Genomic DNA, 25,612 nt, shown 5'->3' with positions numbered 1-25,612 from the left:
AGCACCCACTTCATAGGTGTCATGAAAATTAACAAGGATGAATGAGGTTGCTTTCCACCACCTTCTTTTTGTTTGGCTGACCCAATTTCCCAAAATCCACAAGCTCAGTGTGTGTCCCAGGCCCCCAGCTTGGGCCTGGGGATGGGGAAGTGGCATCCTCTGTGCCCTTGTGGTGAAGGAACTCCCCCATGGCTGAGGGGGTTCCCAAGTGGCCATAGGAAGTGGACCACCAGCAAAGCATAGTCTTTATGGGTCTTTTCCAATGACCCCCAAGGAGACGCACACGTATTCTCTCGTCCTGTCCTTGGGCAGTCCCTTAGGATAGCAGTTCTGAAGCTAGCAGCTAACTTTCCTGACTGTTCTAAACAGGACCGGCCCAGCAGTGAGATGATCATAGAACTTTACAGCCATATCAGAGACCTTATTGGGCAAAGAGGGAAGGGTTGCCAGAATTAGCAAATAAAATACAGAATGCCCAGTTAATTTTGAATTTCAGATAAGTGACCAAAAAATATTATTATTACTTTTTAATGTTTATTTTATTTTATTTTTTTTTTGAGAGAGAGAGAGAGTGAGCAGGGGAGGGGCACAGAGAGAGGGAGACAGAGGATGGAAAGCAGGTTCTGCATTGACAGGAGAGAGCCCAATGTGGGGCTCGAACTCAAGAACTGTGAGATCATGCCCTGTGCCGCAGTCGGACGCTTAAATGACTGAGCCACGCAGGCGCCCCAGGAGAAAAAAAAATTTTTTTTAAGTATTTCCCAATATTGCCTGGAACATACTTCCTAAAAAAAATTTTTTTTTTGGTTGTTTATTTATCTGAAATTCAAATTTAACAGGGCTTCCTGTGTTTTATCTGGCAACCCAGAGAGGAGGGCTTGGTGCGAGGGGGAAACAACTTGGGGTCACACAGCAAGCCAGGCCTCACCGCCAGGTCTGCTGGTTCCCAGGCCACTGGCCTCACACCCAACCATCTGCCCAGGCATAAGGGGAATGAATGCTTGCTGGGCTGGCGGCCTCGCGGATTCCTCACCTGTTCTACAAGCGAAGAACCACTAATTCCAGGTCTCCAGCGGCGAAGCACGACACCCGCACAGCACACGGGAGAACAGGGCCGAGCTCAGGACTTGAGGGGATTTAGGTCAGAGTCCAGGCTATTTTCCAAGTGCGGGTGATCACAGGCCAGACATTTAACTGCTCCAAGGCTCAGGTTTTTAAACTACCAAACGGGCACAATGAGACCGATTCCCAAAGGGTTACTTTGAGGATTAGCAGAGCTGAGCAATTCCCCAAAAGTTGGTTGCTTGTAAACTATGGAGTATATTCTGGGTCTATGCAGTTTCATCAGGACCCATGAAGACAGAAGAGGAACTTTGGGTGTGGAGGGCTGAGAACTTGCACCCAAGCTTCTCCACCCCGGGCTCCCAAGGGGCTTGGGACTGAAATCTGGCCCGGCCCCACGAAGCCCGACCGAGTGGTCCGTCCCATCCCCATTTACGGGAACTCACAGCGGCGATCAATCATCCTTAATTTGTAACTGGGCAGTGTCCTGAGCCAGCCAATAGCCAAGACCGACCCCACCACTCACCCCACCTCCCTGACCCTGCGGGACTATCCACTCAGTCGGCACTGAAGCTGCCCAGCGTCCAGGAGTTTGGAGCAGGTTTGGTGATGGGGGGGGGGGGGCGCAGGGGTGCGGGGGTGGGGGTGGGGAGTGGGGTGTCTTCGTCTCCTTTCCCTTCCCTGGTTTCTTGCCCCCCCTTTTATCTCTGAAGTTTCTGTAGACTTGCTTCCACTGAAGACTTCTGTCCCCCTCCTCCCGTTACCCCCTCCCCTCAGTGCCCCTCTCTACCCCCCCCCACCGTAACCCCCCCCACCGTACCCCCCTCCCGCTCCCGCCTGAGCTGTGGTGCCCAGCCCCCCTCTGGACCTCCCCTGCTTCCCCCTGCCTCTAGCGTCATTGTTAGGCTTTAAAGCCGGACTCTGGATGGAACAGATGGATGGAGACCCGGCCTTGGGAGGGGGGAAGGAAGGGCCAGCCGGTGCCGGGAAAGGGAAGCGGTTTGGGGAAAACAAAACAGGGGGAGGAGCCTGGGAGAGGAGGAGGAGAAGGAGGAGGGGATTTGCGCTGAGGGGCTAAGGCCGGGAACCGAATGGGGGCGGGCCCAGGGTGGGTGGAAGGTGCTGTGGGGTGGAAGCCCCCAGGGCCCCAGGGCTGGGAGCTGACTGCAACGCCGGCTGTCTCCGCAGGTCCCGGCTGACGCCGCCGCCCAGATGGCCTCCAGGCTGACCTCGCTGACCCTCCTGCTGCTGCTGCTGGCTGGGGTGAGTGGTCCCTTCGAAGGGACGTGGGGCGGGGGGGGGGGGGGGGGGGAAGGGGGTTGAGGTTTAACCGTTCCAGGCCCGGAGAACGAAGAGAGCTCCTCTTGACATCAGCAAGTGTGGTCCTTGCCCCGGGATTCGGAGAGAGTGAGGCAGCAGCCAGGTTCTAATCCCGGCCCGCTGCCCACCAGTTGGGGTGGCCTTGAGCAAGTCCCTTCCCCGAGCTTACCTGTGATGGTTTATAAAGTGGAGAATAGAGCGGGAGGGTCAGAGAGGGCCAGGAGATGGACAGCATTCTGTGATCTAGAAGCCGGGGGTTATGGTGGCAAACTGAGCTGCGGGGTGGGGTGGGGCCCCGGCTGCTGAGACCCTGGTTCTCTCGGGGGCTGCGCCCGTGAAAACACTCCGGGGGTCTGGGTGGGGGCCGATTGCAGCAGAGGTCCCAGCGGTGTGGGAGTCAGGAGGAAGGTGGGCGCTTGCCTTGCGCGTCTGTGCAGGGATGGTCGAGTGTGGAAGTTGGCCTGGGAAGTTCCATTAGAGAATCAGCAGGTGCTGCCCTTTGATGAGCGAGGGATCTGGAATCAGAGTCGAATCATCAGCTTCTGTGAGACCCTGGGTTAGTTACTGAATATCTCAGCATCAGTTTCTTTTATCAGTGAGATGGGATAATAGCCATGACATTTGGGGCTGGATAATTCAGTAGGAGGGTCTATCCTGTGCACTGGAGGACGCTTTGCAGTATCCCCGGTTTCTACCCACGAGATGGCCATTAGCAACTCCACCCTACCCCCCAATCCCCTTCCCTCCCGTAAGATAACCAAACCTGCCTCCAGACATTGCCAAAAGTTCCCAGGGATTAAAATGGTCTCGGACTGAGAGCCACTGGTCTATACTATTTCTTCCTCCTCCCTTCCTTTCTTTTGGAACGCTGGGGGTTTTCGGTAGGCACTACAGTAACGGCTTGCAACCCACAATTTGAAAAACCACAGTTCTCACGCAAAGATCACGAGCTCAAATATCTATATTGGCCTGGCAGGTGAGCTGAGACAGGCCGATACCCAAAAGAAATTGCAAGAGGGGCGCCTGGGTGGCTCAGTCGGTTAAGCATCAACTTTGGCTCAGGTCATAAGATCTCACGGTTCGCGGGTTCGAGCCCCACGTTGGGCTCCATGCTGACAGCTCAGAGCCTGGAGCTCCCTCTGCGTCTCCCTCTCTGCTCCTCCTCTGCTTCTGCTCTGTCTCTCTCTCAAAAATAAGTAAACATTAAAAAAAAGAAGAAGAAGAAATTGCAAGAACATCGATAAATGGCCGTTGGCACTCAGCTCCAAAATTTGGGAAACAACTTCCCGTAAGGCAGTGATTGCCCAGAGTTAACAGAGTCCCCGTCTGCTCCTTACCTTTGCGGAGATTATCCCTGCCTCCACCCCTGCCCCCACCGGCTCCTGCATTGCCCCTTCTCTGGAAAAACTAGTGGTTGGCAGCTTCAGGCAGGCCCCTTACCCACCAGGTTTTTCCAGCAGTTATTCTCCAGTACAGGACGTTTTCCACAGCCCCCCCTTCCCTTCCCGCTTTGAGTGTTTAAGGGGGACTGTGCTTCGTGGCGGGAAAAATGAAACTCCGTTTCTTGAACCGCAGGTTAGAGCCTTCTCAGATCGGAGTGTTCCTAGCCAGAGCTCCACGGCAGAGAGCCAGCAAGGAGAAAGCGAAGAACACATCTTGGAGGGAGAGATCCCCAAGGATGTATCCATTCAGCACACCGAGGACTCTTCCACCTTGTTGAAAACCAGCTCAACCGTCGAAACAACTAATACTGCTTTTGAATCCACCCGTCAGCCCTTCATCCAGTCCACTACTCAACCCACGACCGAGCCTACGACTAAGCCCACGACCGAGCCCACGACCGAGCCCACTACTGAGCCCACTACCGAGCCCACTACCGAGCCCACTACCGAGCCCACTACGGCACCCTTCTGTCCGGGGCCTGATACTTCCTGTTCTGACGTGGAGAGTCAGTTGGCAGAGTCCAAGTTGGGAGAGGCTTTGATGGACTTCTCGGTGAAGCTCTACCATGCCTTCTCAGCAATTAAGAAGGTGGAGACCAACATGGCCTTTTCTCCATTCAGCATTGCCAGTCTCCTAACTCAGGTCCTGCTTGGTAAGTTCTGACAAACTCAGGTCTGGACAAAGTTCTCTCCAAGTTGTACGTTGGCCCCTCCCAGGAGGTTCCCCACCCAGATGCCTACAAACCCCAGATGCCTCAGGGAGGAAGCTATAAAAATGGGCTACGTTTGGGGGGAGGGTAACCTTTCATTCTTGAGCATTCACGTATGCCTTCAGCTAACAGTGATTTGATAGGCACCAAGGCCTATAAAACCCCACGGACGGTACAGGAACAAACATTTTTTATTTTATTTTTTTTAAATTGACATCCAAGTTAGTTAGCATATAGTGCAACAATGATTTCAGGAGTAGATTCCTTAATGCCCCTTACCCATTTAGCCCCTCCCCCCTCCCACAACCCCTCCAGTAACCCTCAGTTCTCCATATTTATGAGTCTCTTCTGTTTTGTCCCCCTCCCTATTTTTATATTAGTTTTGTTTCCCTTCCCTTATGTCCATCTGTTTTATCTCTTAAAGTCCTCATATGAGTGAAGTCATACGATTTTCAATACAGGGACATATAAAGCAAAGTTCCAGTCACCAGCCTTGGTTCAGGGTAAGGCGGTAAGGAAGGTGAAGCCATGACTGATAGACGTAGAATAGAATCATGCTGATGGTGCTTTCTGGCTGTGTGATCTTGGCAGGCTCCTTAACTTCTCTGAGCCTGAGTCCTCAGGTGTGAAATGGAGATGGTTGTACCTACTCCAAAAAAGAAAGCAGATAGCTTAGTGCCTGGCTCAGAGGGAGGTCAAAAAAATGTTAATCCTCTGCCTTCCTGAGAGATGCTATTAAGTCCCGTGGGATTAACCTCTATCTACACCCCCTAGAGTGCTCCATAAATTTTTTCTGTTACTGCACAGAAGAGGAGCACAATAAACATCTAATAATGAATAACTAAAAGGGTATTGAACGTCTATGCTCTTTTTTTTTTTTTTAATTTTTAAGTTTATTTGTTTATTTTGAGAGGGAGGGAGGGAGCAGGAGAGGGACAGAGAGAGAGAATCCCAGGCAGGCTCCACACTGTCAGCGCAGAACCTGACTTGGGGCTTGAAGTCATAGACCATGAGATCATGACCTGAGCTGAAATCAAGAGTCAGATGCTTAACCGAGTGAGCCACCCAGGTGCCCCCAAACATCAATGCTGTTTTGTGATTCTCTGGTGTCTCCTCTCATGTGTCCCTGCCTATAGGGTAAACCTTTGTAAACCCAAACCAACTAAGTAATAGTATACGTGTGAAACAGGCAGTGATTGGACTAGGCCTTCCGTGATGTGTGGGATTAAAATTAGGTGGAAAAATGGAGAGTATTCAAAGCCTTGGAAAAGCTTATCCGTGATTATTCCCAATTCCCCCACCCCTGTCTTTGACATAGGAATTGTCTTTTGAAACAGTCGCTCCCACTCAGATGATTTGCGATTCCCTTCAAAGCAAGAAACAACGCGCCCCCCCCCCCATAATTCCAGCCTGGTCTCTCAATCCTAGTCCTGAATGGTGGGTCCCCCATTCCTGCAGTTCTCCCTCATTTCTGCCCTTGGTCGTAGGTGCTGGGGACAGCACCAAGAGAAACCTGGAGAGCCTCCTTTCCTACCCCGAGGACTTTGCCTGTGTCCACCAGGCCATGAAGGCCTTCACATCCAAAGGCTTCACTTCATTCTCTCAGATCTTCCACAGCCCTGGTGAGTTTCCTGGGAGAAGACAACAGCTGCTAAGCAGGGATTGGAGAGGATTCTGAGGGGGGCCTGGGGAAAGAGGCTGGAGGGAACGTTAGAGCTAGAACATCAGCGATGGACTGCAGAGCAGGTGAGGGCCTCAGCAGGAATGCCATTTGGCTCTAGGTGCTGGATGGTTCTCCTGGTAAGGCCTTGGGCAAGTCATTTCCATGCATCAACCCTGATTAGATTAAGAATGGCCTTCTGCATTTATTCATAGATAGGACCAGAGGGCTCAAGTTAAAAAAAAAATTCTTTTAAGTTTATTCATTTATTTTGAGAGAGAGAGAGAGAGAGAGAGAGAGAGAGAGAGAGAGAATCCGGAGTTGGGAGAGCCTGAGGTGGGGCTTGAACTCACGAACCCCGTGAGATCATGACCTGAGCCAAAACCACGAGTCAGACACTTAACCGACTGAGCCACCCAGGTGCCCCTCAAGTTGAAAATTTTTTATTAATCTGAGTCAGGGGAGCCTTGAGACTTGTAGTTGTTTGCACTTTTGTGTTCTGTGAATTTGTGGTCATTTACGTATATTGCATTATTGAGTATGTAATAAGGTTAATAAGCTTCCAAAATGATGTAATACAGTTATTTTCAAATTTTCTTCCCCAGAGCCCTGGGGTTCTGCTGAGCTGCTTCAGGGGTCGTGGTGGAAGTTAGGGGGGTGATCAGGGAGGCTGAGTGGTGGGTGGGGTACCAGCTGTGGGGGCGGGGGCAGATGGGGCCAGCCAGGCTCCGAGCCCTCCCCCAGCTTCCACCAGAGCCCTTTTAACTGTGGGCTTCAGACGTGACTATTTGAAACCACAGTTCTGCTCCTTAAAGAGGTTCGAAAACTACAGATCTAGTCTGACCCCCTTCTTTAAAGGGAAAACTTTTTCCTGTTTTTCTTAAACTTGTTTTAAAAATGTTTAATGTTCATTTGTTTCAGAGAGAGACAGAGACAGAGAGACAGAGAGAGACAGAGCACAAGTGGGGGTGGGGCAGAGAGAAAGGGAGACACAGAATCCAGGCTCCAAACTGTCAGCACAGAGCCTGACTTGGGGCTCGAACCTGCGAACTGTGAGATCATGACCTGAGCTGAAGTCGAACACTCAACCGACTGAGCCACCCAGGCGCCACTTTTTTAAACTTAAAAAGCAATACTTACTCATTGTAAAAAACAGAAAACACAGGGAAGCAAAACAAAAGAAGAAGAAGAAACAAAGGAAACTCAGCCATCAGCCCATTATCTTAAAAAAAAAAATACCCTGTTTTTAGAGATGGGCAAAATCGTCTCAGAGGTGTTCAAGAAACACTGCATTTACTTATTTGCTACAAATCCACTCAATCCTCTGTCTTGCTAGATTGGTAGAAAACACAACTGCATTTGATGTTATCTATTTAGTCCAAGAAAAATTACTCTTCAAACACTATTCCCCCCCCCCCCATTTTTTAAAGTATTTATTTATTTATTTATCTTGAGAGAGAAAGAGAGAGCACAAGCAGGGGAGGAACAGAGAGAGAGGTTCCCAAGCAGACTCTGCAGTGTCAGCGCAGAGCCCGAGGCAGGGCTCAAACTCACGAATCGTGAGATCATGACCTGAGCCGAAATCGAGAGTCGGACATTCAACCGCCTGAGCCACCCAGGCTCCCCCAAACACTATTTTCTTTAGTGGACTTGAACTTTAGAGAAGAAAAGCCAGGAAATCTCACTGGATTTCCACTGACACCGAGAAGCAGAGTCCATTCTCTGCTGAATTCAGGGGAGAGAGTAGGGAAAACACTGGCAAATGGAAGTTAGTATCTCAGAAGAGTTATTTTGCCGAGCTACAACCACCCGGCAAGGGGAGACAGCAAGGGCCTCGGATGGGTCCTGCCTTCAGTTCAGGGCTGGCTTTCTCGGGGCCTCCACTGTCGTGTCTGTAAGAGGAGCGGGCTGGCCCCCTGCTCCAGCCTGCCGCGTTCGCTGCGGCGAGCTGAGAGCGATAGGAAACGCGTTCCCTCTCACAGCCTGCTCCTAGAAGGGAGAGGATGTTCAGGGGACTCATGCCTCCCTCTCTCCACCTGCCTCCCGCCCCCCAGACCTGGCCGTAAGAGACACCTTTGTGAATGCCTCTCAGAACCTCTATGGCAGCAGACCCACAGTCCTGGGAAACGACAGTGATGTCAATACGGAGCTCATCAACACCTGGGTGGCGGAGAAGACCAACCACAAGATCACGCAGCTGCTGGACAGCCTGCCCTCTGACACCTGCCTGGTCTTCCTCAACGCCGTCTACCTGAGTGGTAAGGGAGCCTTGAGCCACGCGGTCTTTCTGCCCTGAGTCCTTTCCCTCTTCCTGGCTTGCAAGCCCACGCAACCCCAAGTTCCACAGCTGGACCCCCTTGTGCCCGGCCCACCCCTTGCCAACAGGGCTTTGAGCTCCTCGTCATCCCTTGCCCACCTGCTTAGAGTAATTCTCCTTCCCCTTCCCTCTAGCCAAGTGGAAGACAACCTTTGATCCAAAAAGAACTAGGATGGAGCCCTTTTACCTCAAATCCTCTGTGATAAAAGCATCCATGATGAACAGCAAGAAATACCCGGTGGCCCATTTCACTGACCCAACTTTGAAAGCCAAGGTATGTTCTGGGCCCTTCCCACTCTCGTTTCAGAGCCTCTGGCAGGTCCTGGTGTCTTTTATGCCACGGCCCCCATCAGTTTGAGGCATACCCTTATGAACTCCTCATTTCTACTCCTTCCATCTGTATTTCCACCCTATCTTTTCTGCTTTTCCCCTCTCTAGCTTGGCCGAGGCAGGCATGGTTTATTTTAGGCTGGAAAGCAGGATTCTAAAAGTTTCTTCATCTCCACTGCATCGAATGTCAAAAAGTGAGTCTGTTCATCTGTTTCTTTTTCTCATCAACCCACCAGGAGACCCTGGTGGCTTAGTTAAGTCGTGTGCATAGCATGCGTATATAGATGTACATGGGTATGGGTAGGTATAGCTGTGTGTGCATGTGCGTGGTAAGTGCACGTGTGTGCATGTGTTAAATGGCATATGTTCCTTAGCAGAAATTGAATGGTAAAATGTCAACGGATGGGAAGGGTGGGAAGATTGAATACGGATCCCAGAAGTTTCTGGTTTTGTGTTTTTGTTTTTGTTTTTTTTTTGAGAGAGAGAGAGCAAGCATGAGCAGGGGAGGCGCAGAGAGATAGAGAGAATCCCAAGCGGGTTCCGCACTATCAGTGTGGAGCCCAACGTGGGGCTCGAACTCATGAACCATAAGACCATGACCTGAGCCGAAACCAAGTCAGACACTTGACTGACTGAGTCACCCAGGCGCCGCCAGATTAAACTCCTTTAAACCATTTATTCCATTTACAAATATGGTTCATATTTCCACAAGCAATTTGAGCTTGTCCATATATTTTGCTTTATAAAAATACTTTATAAGTTTCATATACTTGATTTTCTTTTTAAGCCTGCCAGATACCCATCAGGGCTGAATTACAACCCCCATGTTGGCTAGATCTTTCCAAGCACCTAAATCTTACTGTAAAGTAAAAATTGAATTTGAAGAGTAAATCAACTTTCCACCAACATCTCAATATCATTCTCAAATTTAATTATCCTACACCTTTTTTTTTTTTGCTTAAAAGCATAAAACTAAGATGTCTGATTCTATTATGAGTTTATTTATTTATTATATTTTTAATGTTTATTTTTGAGAGAGAGAATGGGGAAGAGCATGAGCAGGGGAGGGGCAGAGAGAGGGTGGGAGAGAGAAAGAATCTGAAGCAGGCTTCACACTGTTGGCATAGAGCCCAGTGTGGGGCTCGAACCCACGAACCGTGAGATCTTGACCTGAGTTGAAGTTGGATGCTCAACTGACTGAGCCATCCAGGCGCCCCGATGTCTGTTCTCTTAAAAATTATACACACCATTTTGAATAATGAACACACCAACCACCCTGAATATACTCTGATGTTAATACTATGGAGTTGGTTTACTTTGTTAAACTCATACTTAATTCTAAGGCTTACTAGGACTCAAGAACATTTACCCAACTAGGGAGGTTAGATTTACGGATTCAGGAATACAAGGGTTACTGGCTGGAAAATTTAAGACCACAACATGGTAATCTTATGGTAAGAGATTCAAGGTCTGTACCCAGGACCTGAAGGGTATACATTTCCAGATGAGTCTGCCCTATTCAGTGCCTATGCCAACAGGGACCCTTTGTCCATGTTCTTCAGTTGATATCAGTTTACGCCAGTTTCTTCCGAGCCATTATTTTGCATTCCAACAATCGATGGGTTTCCCATTAATTTCTTTATTGCTCAGTTGAATTCTGCATTCTAGATTCTTCTCATTCCTATCCCAACCTCAACCATGGTGCCCTTGTAATTATAGTCTCTTACATCCTATTAGACTATGGTTTCTCAACCTTGGCACTATTGACATTTCGGGTTAGGTAATTCTTTGTTATGAGGGGCTATCCTGGGCACTGTGTAGATTTTAGCATCATCCCTGTCTTCTACCACTAGATGCCAGCAGCACTGTGGGTCCCCTCCCTTCCAATTGTCACAACCAAAATGTGTCTAGACATTGTCAAGTGTCCACTGGGAGCAAATTCACCCTGGGTTGAGAGCCCCTCTATATTAGACCTATGGGTCCTGTACTTGAGTCACACTTCTGTCTGACCACCAGTTGGAAGTCCTTTTAATGGCAAGCTTGACAGGTAAGCTAGGATCGGCTTGTACACAATCTCAAATGCCACACGAAGAGATTTATACTTAATCTCATAGACAATAAAGAGCCACCAAAAGTCTTTAAAAGGACTGGGGCGCCTGACTGGCTCAGTCTTTGGAGCATGTGACTCTTGATCTTACAGTTGTGGGTTCAAGCCCCATGGTGGGTGTAAAGATACCTTAAAAATTTTGGGGCGCCTGGATGGCTCAGTCGGTTGAGCGGCCGACTTCGGCTCAGGTCATGATCTCGCGGTCCGTGGGTTCGAGCCCCGCCTCGGGCTCTGTGCTGACAGCTCGGAGCCTGGAGCCTGTTTCAGATTCTGTGTCTCCCTCTCTCTGACCCTCCCCCGTTCATGCTCTGTCTCTCTCTGTCTCAAAAATAAATAAACATTTAAAAAAAATTAAAAAAAAAAAAAGATACCTTAAAAATTTTAAAAACGTCCTTCAAAGGACTGATCTGGAGCACCTGGGTGGCACAGTTGGTTAAGCCTCTGACTTTGCCTCAGGTCATGATCTCACAGATTGTGAGTTCGAGCCCCACGTCGGACTCTCTGCTGTCAGCACAGAGCCTGCTTCGGATCCTCTGTTCCCCTCTCTCTCTGCCCCTCCCCCACTTTCTCTCTCTCTCTTTCTCTCTCTCTCAGAAATAAATAAGCATTTGGGGCACCTGGGTGGCTCTGTTGGTTAAGCATCTGACTTCGGCTCAGGTCATGATCTCATGGTTTGTGCGTTTGAGCCCCATCTCAGGCTCCTTGCTGATCGTTCAGAAGTAGCTGACAGCTACTTTGGATTCCTCGCTCACTCTGCCCCTCCCCAGCTCATGCACTCGCTCTCTCTCTCTCTCAAAAAAATTTTTTTTAAAAATTAAACACATAAATAAAAGGACTGATGTGATGACTCTGTTATATACTTTATGCACAGCACAGTGGAGGGGAAGGGAACAGGGCTCAGATCAACTTGCTTGCCTATATTGTGTGGCTAGTCAGCAGCGGAGTCGGGGTATAGTCCTCCGCCTGTGTGATCAGAAAGCCATACTCATTCTCTCTGCATCTCGCCAGAGATGCAACTCACAGAGCTAGACCGGCACCGTTCACCCAGCTAGCCTCCCCATTTTGTCGCCAAGCTTGGGAGCCTCGGTCCGGCTGCGGCTTGCTGCGGTAGCACAGACTATGGCGGCAGACCAACGATAAGCCTTGGGACGCAGTGGGTGGGAGCCAGGAGAGCCGGGGTCGGAAGGCTGAGAAGGCGCATCTCTTACCCTCCAGGTGGGGCAGCTGCAGCTCTCCCACAACCTCAGCTTGGTGATCCTGGTGCCCCAGAACACGAAACACCATCTTGAAGACCTGGAACGGGCTCTCAGCCCCACTGTCTTCAAGGCTGTCATGAAGAAGCTGGAGATGACCAAATTCCAGCCCACTCTCCTGACGCTACCCCGCATCAAAGTGACGAGCAAGCAAGACATGCTGACGGTCGTGGAGAACCTAAGTAAGCTCTGGCAGCTCAGGATTACTCCAAGGCCATTGGGGTGGAGAGGAGGGTATCCTTAGGATGTGGTTTAGCACTCTCTAGGATATTTTATACCTCCGTCATCTCAGGTTATTCCTCAGTCCTGTGAGTTAGAGGGGAAGATGCTATCATCCCATTGGATCATTGAGGAAATTGAGACTCGGTGTTTACATGACTCACCCAAGGTCCCTTGAGCTCATTAGAAATGAACAAGAACATCAACCCAGGTCTCCATCTCGACTATTCCTACTCTGGTTCATCATGTCATAGACACTGGGACAGGTGGCCAGGATGGGTTATGGATGCTCCTTCCCCAGGCACCTTTCATAACATGCAGCCACCCCATGGACTATGCAAGAAGCTATCTGCATAATAGAGTCTGGAGGCTTCTGAGTTTAGGGGAGGCAACAGAGATCTCTTACCTGACTTTTGGCCTCACTTCCGGATCTTTGACCTCATGTCCAGATATATCATTTCATTTTCTGTTATAGAACCCTCTAATAGGTGAACTTGTTTCCTAGTATATGACCTCATTTGGTAACATGACCTCTTTCTGGTGTATGACCTCACTTCCAAGGTCCAAGGAAGCAAGAATATAATTTCTCAATGTTCTTTGGTGGGGGGGGTGTGGCAAGGCCTCTCACCTCTTCGGAGAGGGTGGTAGTTGGAGTGAAGATCAGCCCACTGATACAGGATCTAAGAAAGTGGACCAGAAGGCACAATATATAATTTGACAAGCAAGGGAAGTGGACAAAGAGAGTATTGGGGCTTGGTTCTAACCCAGACAATATAGGACAAATGTCTTCAGCAGCTGAGGCTTTCATTCTGGTCTTCCTTCCTTCCTTCCTTCCTTCCTTCCTTCCTTCCTTCCTCCCTCTCTTTCTCTTGCTTGTTCCCTTTCTTTCCTTCTTTCCTTATTCTTTCCTCTTTCCTTCCTTCTTTCTTTCTTTCTCTTTCTTTCTTTCTTTCTTTCTTTTCTTTCTTTTTCTTTCTTTCTTTCTTTCTTTCTTTCTTTCTTTCTTTCTTTCTTTCTTTCCTTCTTTCTTTCTTTCTTTCTTTCAATAATCTCTACACCCAATGTGAGGCTTGAACTCACAAGCCCAAGATCCAGAATTGCACGCTCTACCAACTGAGACAGCCAGGCGTCCCTCCTGCTGGTCTTTGACTCCTTGTTTTTCTCTGGTCTGCTCTAGAATTCTTTGACTTTATTTACGACCTCAACCTGTGCGGGCTGACACACGACACGGATCTTCAGGTTTCTGCGATGCAGCACCAGGCCGTGCTGGAGCTGACGGAGTCCGGGGTGGAGGCGGCTGCGGCCTCGGCTGTTTCCGTGGCCCGCAATTTGCTAGTCTTTGAAGTGCAGCAGCCCTTCCTCTTCCTGATCTGGGACCAGCAACACAAATTCCCTGTCTTCATGGGGCGGGTGTATGACCCCAGGATCTGAGACCCGCAGGCCACCAGGCTAAGGCAAGCCCTCCCCCTCAAGCCTCGCCCTTCCGGTGGCAGCCTTGCTGTTGCCTGCCTGGACTCACCTCCAGCCACCTTCCGCCTCGTGTGTTCCCTGCCTCCATGTGAAGGGTGCCCTCGGGGTCTGCTGAGGGACCTACATCTAATGTCCCTTCCCTAGGGCTCCCCAAAACACTTGTTTGCAGCTTTCTCTGGCTCAAGTTTACCAGACTCTACAAATAAAACCTGGCAGACCATGACTTCCTCTCTTATTTGCCTTTCAATTTTTGAGGACAAGGGCTCCCATGGCCCCTGTATCAGCTAGTATTGCTGGGTAACAAATCATCCCAAACTTAGTGGCTTAACATAGCAACCACTTATTATTTCACATAAGTCTTGGGAGTGGAGGAGTGGTCTTACCGACCTGGCTGATCTTCCCAGGACTTGTTCATGCATCTCTAATAGTTGGGGGATGACCGATCTATAATGGATTCCACTGGGATACCTTGGCTCTCCTCTGCAGGTCTCCCACATCCTTCCTGCAGGCAGGGATTCCAAGAGAGTCAGAAATGAGCGGTCTTTTCCACACCTCTGCATCAAGTTTACCATCAGCCAGAGCAAGTCACTTGCCCGCATCTAGCATGAGAATGGAAAGGCACTACAAAGTTCCAGACGAGGCCATGAGTCAGGGGCTCTTGGTGACCTGCATTTACCACAGTCCCCGTGTCCCTTGTCTGCAAACAACCGCGACACTAACAGTCACTAATGTTGGGAGCTTACACGGGCAATCTGCTCTGAGCTTTGCAGACCTTTAATGCTTGCCACAACTTCATACGGAAAACTTCAGAAAGATGAAGTCTTGCTCGAAGTCACACAGTTAGGAAATGGATTTGAAAGCACGTTTCTGACTCTGAAAATTCAGAGCCACTCTCTTACATCTCTGTGCCCTTCTGTCTTAAAATCCTGACTTTTCTTAAATATCTAATTATCTGTTCATTGAATACCTAGGACGTGTCGGGCACTATGCTAAGCACCGAAAATGTAAAGATAACTTAAATTTAGTGCCTGCCTTCAAAACCTACAGCTTGACGAGACAGACAAATAGGAAGATACAATTTCGTATGTAGTAGTTTTTTAAAGTTTTGTTTATTTCTTTGTTTTAGTAATCTCTACACCCAGCAAGGGACTCAAACTCACAACCCCCAAATCAAGAATTTCATGCTCTCCCGACAGAGCCAGCCAGATGTCCGTAAGAAGATAGATTTTAGGGGCAACTGGGTGGCTCAGTGGGTTAAGCCTCCAACTTTGGCACAGATCCTGATCTCACTGTCCATGAGTTCAAGCCCCACGTCAGACTCTGTGCTGACAGCTCAGAGCCTGGAGCCTGCTTCAGATTCTGTGTCTCTCTCTCTGCCCCTCCCCTGCTCATGCGTGCACTCTCTCTCTCCCTCTCAAAAATAAATGAACGTTTTTTTAAAAAGATAGACTTTAATACTGAATGTTCTTTGCATCCCTGAAGATGTCTCAATGTGTTTTTCTCATGTCTGCCTTCTGCTCTTCGACTCGCTAACATTCCCTCCAACTTTTATTTATTTTCTTAAAATTTTTTTCCTTTTTTTTTTTTTAAAGTTTATTTGTTTTTGAGAGACAAAATGTGGGCAGGGGAGGGGCAGAGAGAGAGGGAGACACAGAAGCCGAAGCAGGCTCCAGGCTCTGAGCTGTCAGCACGGAGCCCGATGTGGAGCTCGAACTCACGGACTACGAGATCATGATCTGAGCCGAAGTTGGACGCTTAACCGACTGAGCCAGCCAGGCGCCCCTTTCCTCCAACTTTTAGCCCTTCTAGCTCCCTTTTTCCCTCTCTCCCCTTTTCATCCCATTTTTATTTCAGTCCCCTGTCCCTATTTCCCCGCCAAATGTGTCTGTACCCCTTTCTTCCCCCCTCCTAGTTACAGTGTTGTCAACCCAAACAGGAGGACTGGTTTCTGGATGTATCCCTGTTCCACAAGGGCTTCATCAGGCATGTGCCCTACAGGAAGATTTGATTTTCTGATAGGGTCTTTTTTTTTTTTAATTTTCTTAATGTTTATTTTTGAGAGAGAGAGAGAGAGAGAGATCATGAGTGGGGGAGGGGTAGTGAGAGGGAAACACAGAATCCCAAGCAGGCTCCAAGCTCTAAGCTGTCAGCACAGAGACCGACGCAGGACTGGAACTCGCTAACGGTGAGATCATGACCTGGGCTGAAATCAGACGCTTCACCGACTGAGCCACCCAGGCGCCCCAACGGTCTTTTTTGTTTTTCCTTAGAGCACGAGCAGGGAAGAGGGGTAGAGAGGGAGAGAGAGGGAATGTTAAGCGGGCTCTACACTCAGTGCGGAGCCCGACGCTGGGCTCAATCCCACGACACTGGATCATAACCTGAGCTGAAATCAAGAGTCAGACGCTCAACAGACCGAGCCACCCAGGTGCCCTGATTTTCTGACAGGGTCTTAACCTCAGTCAAGCTAGTCCTGCCTGAGCTGCTTCTGTAGAGTGAGTGATTTCCTAAGGCCATCAAAGCCACCACATCACCGCTGCCTCCTGCTCCAGGGACTTCTGCTGCCTGTAGCATCTGGCTTCCCCATCCCCCTTCTCAGTGAACACCCTGGTCATGAGGAGAAACTGAGGCGTGGGGAGGGGGGCCGTGCAATCACTGGCCAAGCTGGGTACTGCAGCCAGGCTCCCCGCCCTCAGCCTTCAGTCTGGCTCCTCTCTCTCCGGCGTGCGGTGATGCAGCTTCGGTAAACATTGGCCGGACTGGCACAGGATGGATTCTGATCACCAAGCACGTCGGCTCCCTAGTGCCTCAACTGGTCAGCGTACTCTCGTCCACGCACGTTCTGGCAGACGTCGAATTCTCAGAGGCGGGAAGAAGACATGAGAGGTACTCCTGGCTTGTCCCCTCCCCTGTATTCACCTATCAGCTTGTCTTCTGCTCTCACACTTGCTCCCCCGTGTCCCGTGGACTGTTCCTAGGGCGAAGCCTCAGGAGGGCAGGTCCCAGGTCAAAGGCCTTCCTTGCGGCTCAGTCTCCCAGCCGAGGCTGAGAACCAGACAAGGGCCACCCAGATGACCTGTAGCTCTGTGGACACGGAGAGCTCATCACTTCCCAACAGGCCTGATTTGCAGGGTGATCTTTGCACATCGTTCCCTTTCACAGGGGGCAAAAGTCAATTGCAGGCCGCTGGGAAGATGCCACGTTTCCTGTCTGGGCTGATTCCTATGGGAGCGGTTGTTGAAAGCAAAGACCCCTACCTGCTCAATCCAGTAGGTTCGTTGCTCCTTGGGGAGACCCTGACCTGAAGGTGGTGCTCAGTACCCACCTGAGATACGGACAAGCAAAGTCAGGAGGTGGAAAATGATTCTGACCCATGGGCACAGCACTTTGTAAATTTTTTGGACCCTGTCCACCGTGCTGAAAGCCAGGTTTTACTCCTGTTTGTGAGATAAGGAAGCTGAAACTCAGAAAGGTTAAGTAACTATCCAAAGGTCACACAGCTGTAAATTGATCCCACTGGTGTCAGAATTCAAATTTAGTAGGTAGTTTATCAGGCCAGGCTTCCTTTCCTTCCAAACTAAACTGTAAATCAGACCTTTTTCTTTTTCTTTTCTTTTCTTTTTGTACTTCTTTTATTTAATTTTTTTAATGTTTATTTTTGAGAGAGAGAAGAGAGACAGAGCACGAGCAGGGGAGTGGTAGAAAGAGAGGGAAACACAGAATCCCAAGCAGGCTCCGGGCTCTGAGCTGTCAGCACAGAGCCCGACACGGGGCTCGGACTCACAAACCGTGAGCTCATGACCTGAGCCGAAGTCGGACGTTTAACCGACTGAGACACCCAGGCGCCCCTCTTTTCCTTTTTTTAAAGATTTTTTTTAGAGGAGCCTGGGTGGCTGAGTCGGTTGAGCATCTGACTCCTGATTTTGGCTCAGGTCATGATCCCAGGGTTGTGGGATCAAGCCCCACGTTGGGCTCAGTGCTGAGCATGGAGCCTGCTTAGGATTGTCTCTCTCTTTCTCTTCTTTCTCTCTCTCTCTCTCTCTCTCCCTCTGCTCCTCCCTGGCTCATGTGCATGTGCATGCTCTCTCTCTCTAAAATAAATAAAAATTTAAAGATTTTTTTTCTTTTTACGTAATCTCTGTACCCAATGTGGGGCTTGAACCCACAGCCCTGAGATCAAGAGTCACAAGTCCCACCAGCAGAGCCCAGCCAGGTGACCTTATATCTGTGTTTTCTTATGCTCTGCAACCATATACCCCCACCAAACCTATTAAAGTGCCTTACACTAAAACACACACACACACACACACACACACACTATAAACTATTGAATGAATGATTGAATGAATCACCACACCCTGGTAGCAGGAAAGAATAGAAAATCTGGAATTGGAGAGAACTGAAATATTTTCTGATCTGGGGATTTTCTTCTAAGAGAACATGTGTCACTTTTTTAGGTTTGTTTGTTTAAAACAATAAACATTTATGCGTCGTTGAGTCACTCTGGGCCTGACAGTTTCTGGGTGGCCCTGGTTGTATGTTGACTGCGGTCAGCTGAGGGGTTCGCTCGAAGGTCTGATGAAGCTTGGCTTTGCTGAGCTCATAGGGTCTGTTTTGCACATCTTGGATCTTGGCTGAGATGGGTCCGCTGACCCGCTCTGCTCCACATTGTCTCTCATCTGCTAGGAGGCTAGTCTGGGCTCCCTTGTGGAGGTCGAAGGAGCCTAAGAGTGGAAGCAGAGGCATGCAAGGTCTCTTAGTCTGAAACTGGGAAGTAATACAACAGGCACTGAATGCTCGTTCTAGACCACATCAGAATGAAAGTGTAGGGAACAAGTCTCCACTTCTTTTTTTTTTTCCAAATTTATTTATTTAGGGGCGCCTGGGTGGCTCAGTCAGTTAAACGTCTGACTTTGGCTTTGGTCATGATCTCGCTGTCTGTGAGTTCAAGCCCCGCGTCGGGCTCTGTGCTGACAGCTCGGAGCCTGGAGCCTGCTTCGGATTCTGTGTCTCCCTCTCTCTCTGCCCCTTGCCCACTCACACTCTGCCTCTCTCAAAAATAAACTAAAAAAATAGTTTATTTGTTTATTTTGAGAGGGACAAAGACAGAGCAAGTGGGGGAGGGGCAGAGAGAGAGGGAGAGAGAATCCCAAGCAAGCTCCGCACGGTCAGCACAGAGCCCGATGCGAGGCTTGAACCCACAAACCGTGAGATTATGACCCAAGCCAAAACCAAGAGTCAGAGGCTTAACCGACACTGAACCACCCAGGCGCCTCAGGTCTCCACAGTCTTAAAAGTATCCTGCAAATTCACTCTGCAAAGAGCCGGGGTGTAAGGAAGCACGAATAGTTGTGGCCACTATAGTGATCTTACATATCTGTAGAAAAACTATTAGCAACTTTCCCAAGCAACTGGCTGCTCTGAGATTTTCCTTAAAGAATCAAGGACTTTTGGTCTATATCATAATATCAGACATGATTTATTACGTGAAGTTTCAAGTTGCTTACATATAGTTTTTCTCTTGCTGCTCCTATCTCTGTGTCATATCTAACAAGCTCTCACTCCTCATACGTGTCACTGGAGAAAGACAGAGGGTCACACACAGACATGCACACATCTAGGACCCCTACCCTCCCGCCACGCACTGTGGTCTTATTCTAGGACAAAGTCCTGTGGGTCAGCCCACCGAGTTCCAATGACCCGCTTCCTTCCCCAAGTACACAATCCTCCACACCTGGAGGATTTGATTTGAAGGAATTCTGAGAAAGGACCCTGTGTGATTAGAAGTGGGATTAGGACTCCGTTGCAGTTGGTCCTTGCTGCCACGCGGTGTCACTGTTGAAACTTTGTCCTGCATAGCCTTTTGGACATTTGTGATTTTCCCATGAGGTTCCAGATACTTTAATAGCCAAGGTGGGGATTTCAACTTCCATTCTAAAGTTTCCGGTTGGAGCGCCTGGGTGGCTCTGTCGGTTAAGCGGTTAAGCGTCGGGCTTCAGCTCGGGTCATGATCTCACTGTCTGTGAGTTCAAGCCCTGCGTTGGGCTCTGTGCTGACAGCTCAGAGCCTGGAGCCTGCTTCGGATTCTGTGTCTCCCTCTCTCTCTGCGCCTCCCCTGTTCATGCTGGCTCTGTCTCTCTCTGTCTCTGCCTCAAAAATAAATATACATTAACAAATTTTTAATAATAAATAATAAAAAATAAAAAATAAAGTCATGGTTTACCCTCGTTCAGCCATTATCGCCCCCAAATCAATACCTTGATGATTCCAGAAGACCTCCTGAGCCACATGCTGTGTCAGAACCAGCCTGGTTCTGACCAGGCTAACCCTTAGGACCAGGTTGATAACCCCAACAGCAGCAACAGCCTAACGTGCTCCCAGCACTTACCAAGCCGTCAGGTGCCACACTAAGAAATTTTCGTGGATTATAAAATTTCGTTTAAGGAGACATCACACCTTATGAAAAGGGGATGCTCCCAAAGATGTTGGATCATTCAACACTTAAGTATCTTGACACTGTATTTTCCAGAAGAATCACTGTAAAAGGGCAGGGGAGGTGGGGGGAGGAAGCTTCAACCACTGCAGAACATCTTTGCCTTCGTGCTATTTTTTTTTTTATTTGCTAAACACTAGAATCTCTAACGTTTCAGGGAATAGGCGCTCCTAAATTAACTACTTGGCGTGTCATGGCAGTTCCTTGGGCTTTTTCAGAGTGTTTTATCATATCTAACTTCCATTACAAAAGTTATTGATTCTGGACCGTGGTTTTTGGCACTCATGCCACCAGTTAATGAACTCAGAAAATATCGCCCTAGGATACAGAAAATATTTTAAATGTTAAGGCTGAATATTAAAGTAACAGCCCATCAGTCATTAGCGTCCACTCTCAGAAGGTATGATGCCCATAAACAATGGCTCAATTCACACGATATGAACATGAATAGCAGTTATTTACTTTTGCAGAGCAATGGATGCGGTCACGTGACAGTGGTTGTAAACGCAGTCCACAGGCCCACTCAACTCACCAATTTTGAAATCATGTAACCTGGGCGATTTTTTTTTTCTTTCAAAAAAAAATTTTTTTTAACGTTTATTTATTTTGAGACAGAAAGAGACAGAGCATGAACGGGGGAGGGTCAGAGAGAGGGAGACACAGAATCTGAAACAGACTCCAGGCTCTGAGCTGTCAGCAGAGAGCCCCACATGGGGCTCAAACTCACGGACCGCAAGATCATGACCTGAGCCGAGGTCAGCCGCTTAACCAACTGAGCCACCCAGGCGCCCCAGCGATTTTTTTTTTTTTAATTTAGGGGGATTTGCAGTTTTTCAAATGTGCATAACTCATATTTACATAATATATAAATGTAAATGATGTAGATGAAAAATGAAGCCTTCGAAAGCAATTCATCAGGTGTTACTGGCTGGCTCAGTCGGTGGAGCATGTGACTCTTGATCTCAGGGTGGTGAGTTCGAGCCACACGTTGGCTGTACAGATTACATAAAAGTAAAGTAATAAACTTAAAAAAACAAAAGCAGTTAATCTATTCCTTTAAGGTGTCGTAGTTGATGAATGACAGGGTGGAGAGTAGACCCCAGTGCTTAGGAACGCAGATTCCCTTTCTCTCAAGATAATTTAATTTTGTTTGTTTGCTTGTTTGTTTGTTTACATTTTTTGAGAGAGAGAGATAGTGTGAGTGGGGGAGAGGGACAGAGGGAGAGAGAGAGAATCCCAAGCAGGCTCCACACTCAGCACAGAGCCTGACACGGGGCTCGATACCACAACCCTGAGATCCCAAGCCGAAATCAAGAGTCAGACACTCAACCGGCTGAGCCACCCAGGTGCCCTACTTATTTATCTTTTATTGAAGACTTTATTTTATTTTGTTTTTTCAAGTAGGCGTTCCCGGTGTGGGGAATGAACTCTCGACTCTGAGATGCAGAGCCTCATACCCTACTGATGAGCCAGCTAGGTGCCCCCCAAGGTAATTTCATTTTTCAGAACTTACTGATATTCCTTGTCCTAAGCCTTGGTTGAAATTACACTCATCCATCCCAAAAGCGTTTCTCAATTTTGAATCTTAGGAAGAAATGTTGGGGAAATATGAATTCCCCTTATTCCAGAAAAACCCTTATACAAGTGGAACACCTCCTCCCGCCTGGCCTGATGTGGCTACTCAGGGAGGGGAAACCTGCACAGAGCGATGGACGTTTCTGTTATTTCCTCCCTCAGGACTGGGGTTGCCAGACGTTTGGATAACTAAAAGGGGCCAGTCAAGTGACTTCTTGAAATAAGAAGTCTGCTTCAAGTGACCGAAACTAAAGACTAGCATTTATTCCTCTCATTGCTTTTTTTTTTTTTTAACTTTTTTTTAAAGTTTGTTTATTTTTGAGACAGAGAGAGACAGAGCATGAGCAGGGGAGGGGCAGAGAGAGAGGGAGACACAGAATCTGAAACAGGCTCCAGGCTCTGAGCAGTCAGCACAGAGCCCGACGCAGGGCTTGAACTCACAGACCGCGAGATCATGACCTGAGCCGAAGTCAGACGCTTAACTGACTGAGCCACCCAGGCGCCCCTTTTTTTTTGGTTTTCAAATGATCCTTTATTGAAATATTTTCCTTTGTAGTTCTTAACTAGCTGGGCATTCCACTGCATCACTATTGATGTGACGTATGATGTCACAAGGGTGGTGGCCGTCAACATTGCAGCCCACAGATTGGGCAGTCCCCAAGATCTCTTTAATGGGTCCAGAGAGTTCTCAGGCTAAAGATCAGTGCTGCATCTGTGGATGCATGAGAATGTTGACAATCTCATCAAAAGTGGTATTTCCACGGTGCTTAATGTTTTTCTGCTTCCATCTCTTGGCCGTTCCTTGAAGGAAACACTTCAATCTGAGCCTGTCTTCTCTGAATGGTCAGTTTCACTGAAATCCTCAGATCCTTCCCATCACCGGTTGCCTTGGCGATATCATCACCAACCTTCTTTGGAGACAGACCCGGGGGGGCTGATCTCTGGGGCTACAGCGAGGCGGCACTGAATTCCCTACCCGTGCACCTCAAGTATATGACTTTGATCTTGGTGGAGTCGAACTTAGGTGGCCTGGTGGAGGTGGCTGGTGTTGGATGAACGGCGACCAAAGACAGTTGCACCTTCACCTCCTCCCGGCCGAAAGCCAAAAGTTCATCGCGTATTTAATCGTGGGCTCGACTAACAACTTAGCACACATGCACACTCATAGACGTGTAAGTACACTCATACATATGTGTATACACATGTACACACAATCGCGGTCACCAGAGTCACAGACAGGCACAGACACTCACATTCACACACGTGTACAGAAACACATGCACACCGGTCTCGGGAAGGGTGTGCTGGAGTGTCGGGGCAAACTTTACACCCAGTCCAGCCCCAGACCCTGAGGAGGGCCTCCCGGACATGGGGGAAGCAGGGAACATTCCCCCACGGTAGGAGTCTCAGAGCCAGTCAGCACTAATTACAAGGCCTGGAACAGGCTCATCCATCATCTGGGAGCGACAGGCTGGCCGTGCGGCCGCCTCCTGGGCCCCTCCCCCACTGCACTCCATTTCTCCTTGAGTGACCGCAGAATGGCTCCGGCAAGCAAAAAGCGCTGTAGCTGAGAATGCAGTGCTGTCCAAAATCGTAACTACGGGCATGCCCTGGCTCAGCTGCTAGCTCTTGACTCCTCTCTCTGCACCGGGGAGAGCTCACGGAACGCTCCTCCACCCTCCTTCCATCTATTACCCCTTGGCAAACGGCTTGTACCATGTGCTCCCCACCGGGCTTCAGTATTTCACTGCAACTTTGCAATAATCCTGCACCTTGGGATTGTTTTGCCAGGTTTGCAGATGAAGAAGAGGCGCCTGTAAGACGTAATTTGCTCAGGGGCGCCCGGGGGCTCAGGTCATGATCTCACAGTTTGTGGGTTCCAGCCCTGCGTCTGGCTCTGCACTAACAGCGGAGAACCTGCTGGGGATTCTCTCTCTCCCTCTCTCTGTCAATCTCCTGCTCATGTTCTCTCTCTAAATAAATAAATAAACTTAAGGAAGGAAGGAAGGAAGGAAGGAGAAAGAAAGAAAGAACAGACCCCTGCTCAGGGTCACCCAGTGGGGAGGGCTAGAGAAGGTATTCAAACCAGAGTCGGCTACTTGCATATCCCAGAATCCCCGTGCTTCTCCCACTGCCCGCCCCCCGCCACCTCCATGCAGGTGACTCCCCACGTTGCCAGCTCATTGCTGAGCATTTTCTCTTGGGAGCCACACTGGCAGTTCTTCCTCGTCTTCTCTCCTAAATCAACTAAAGAGTCAAAGTCTGAAGGAGTCCCACAGAGGGAGACCAAATAACAGCCTCAAAGGCCAAGGGTCGGGGGCTGAGCAGAAAATGCATGGCGCTGAGCCAGCCAGGCTGCAATGACTCCACCGTGGGGCCCACCGGTGTGGTCCCAGTGTGCCGGAAGTGGCTGGCTTCGGGACACAGCATCAGAGCCAGACTGTCAGCCCTGGATCCCCAATCCCTGGTCATCTAGCTCTGCTTCGTGGGGACTGAGTGTCCTGGAGGTATTTCTGGGGCCAGGGCAGTGTGGGCCTCACTGGAAAACTCTGCTCCCATGCTGAAATAATTCTGAAAACCTCCTTGAAGGCCAGGACCATGGTTTTTTGTCATTATCTTCAGCTTCAAGTATGGCATCTATAGAGCCGACACTCGGTATATACCAGCTAAAACACGAGAACAACAACAAAATACTTTCTAAATCCTATCTACTTATTTAAATGCTGCCATTCTGAGTCCAGTGCAAATCCCCATCCCCCAGCCAGCAGTGTTCTCTGGTCTTCCCAGCCAATAGCACCACACCCTCCTCCAAACACCAGGCTGAGCATATATTGCCTTACACAACTTGTAACATGTTCATGAGTATTTGCCTTTTCACTCCAACTACTAGGAAGCTCCTTTGGGAACCTGATTCGCACTGTGCTTCTGTGGCACCACCTATGCCTATAAACGTGCAGCAAAAGCTTTTGATTCAAAGTGTACAATGTCCAGAGGTGCCTGGCTGGCTCGGTTGGTAGAGCAAGAGATTTTCGATCTCTGGGGTCCTGAGTTCAAACCCTGTATCAGGTGGGTGTAGAGCTTAATTTAAAAATGGTTAAAAAAAAAACCCCACAGAGCATGCAATGTCCGTATTTGGGTAAAGATTTTACTTTATAATGATGACATTGATGTTATTCTTACTTAATGTGTCTCCTCAGGAAACCACTAGAGGAAGGAATACCAAAGCACAGCTTCTTGCGGTTATTATCGGCCAGGGGCTTGCCTTACAAGTGTTCTCTCTACCAAGGAATTACACATTTGTGTGGGTGGTCTTTCTTCCTCACCGCTGTCCCCCGTCTTCAATTCCTGGGGTCAGAATTTAGGACTCCACGGATGGACAGCTTCAGTCGGAACTGGGGGATGGTTCTGCACCCTTCGTGGAAGGCAACATCTGGAGTTTGGAAATGTAGCTGTAGGATTAAACAGTGTGACAACCCCGCAGATAGATTGTCTTTCTTTTTCTATTCAAATGGGCCACCTAAAGAGAATCTATACTCTGTTATCATCCTGAGGGAGAGGGGGTGTTTTCCCTTTTCCCCCTAATTGATATGTACTATCTAAAGAATTCCCATGTCCAAGCACCTGAAGTGTTTAACCTAACAATTAGTTATATGC

The 25,612-nt window shown here is 48.9% G+C and overlaps 1 protein-coding gene across 2 annotated transcripts; it reads left to right on the top strand.

Moving 5' to 3' along the window:
- The first annotated feature begins 1,559 nt into the window (after positions 1–1,559).
- Positions 1,560–25,438, top strand: SERPING1 (serpin family G member 1). 2 transcript variants are annotated; one of them, XM_049646639.1, is made up of 8 exons: positions 1,560–1,663; positions 2,251–2,325; positions 3,958–4,477; positions 6,022–6,156; positions 8,249–8,452; positions 8,646–8,785; positions 12,164–12,383; positions 25,156–25,438. In XM_049646639.1, exons 2-8 carry the CDS (start codon positions 2,275–2,277, stop codon positions 25,164–25,166), a joined length of 1,281 nt encoding a protein of 426 aa, XP_049502596.1. In that variant the 5' UTR covers positions 1,560–1,663; positions 2,251–2,274; the 3' UTR covers positions 25,167–25,438. The 2 variants fall into 2 exon arrangements, with proteins under 2 accessions (XP_049502596.1, XP_049502586.1); XM_049646629.1 differs by lacking the exon at positions 25,156–25,438 and adding an exon at positions 13,598–14,113 and having other exon boundaries at positions 1,573–1,663.
- The last annotated feature ends 174 nt before the right edge of the window (positions 25,439–25,612 follow it).

This window comes from Panthera uncia, chromosome D1 (genome assembly GCF_023721935.1).
Source record: "Panthera uncia isolate 11264 chromosome D1, Puncia_PCG_1.0, whole genome shotgun sequence".
Lineage (NCBI taxonomy): Eukaryota > Metazoa > Chordata > Mammalia > Carnivora > Felidae > Panthera > Panthera uncia.
This window is presented reverse-complemented; position numbering and strand designations above follow the sequence as displayed.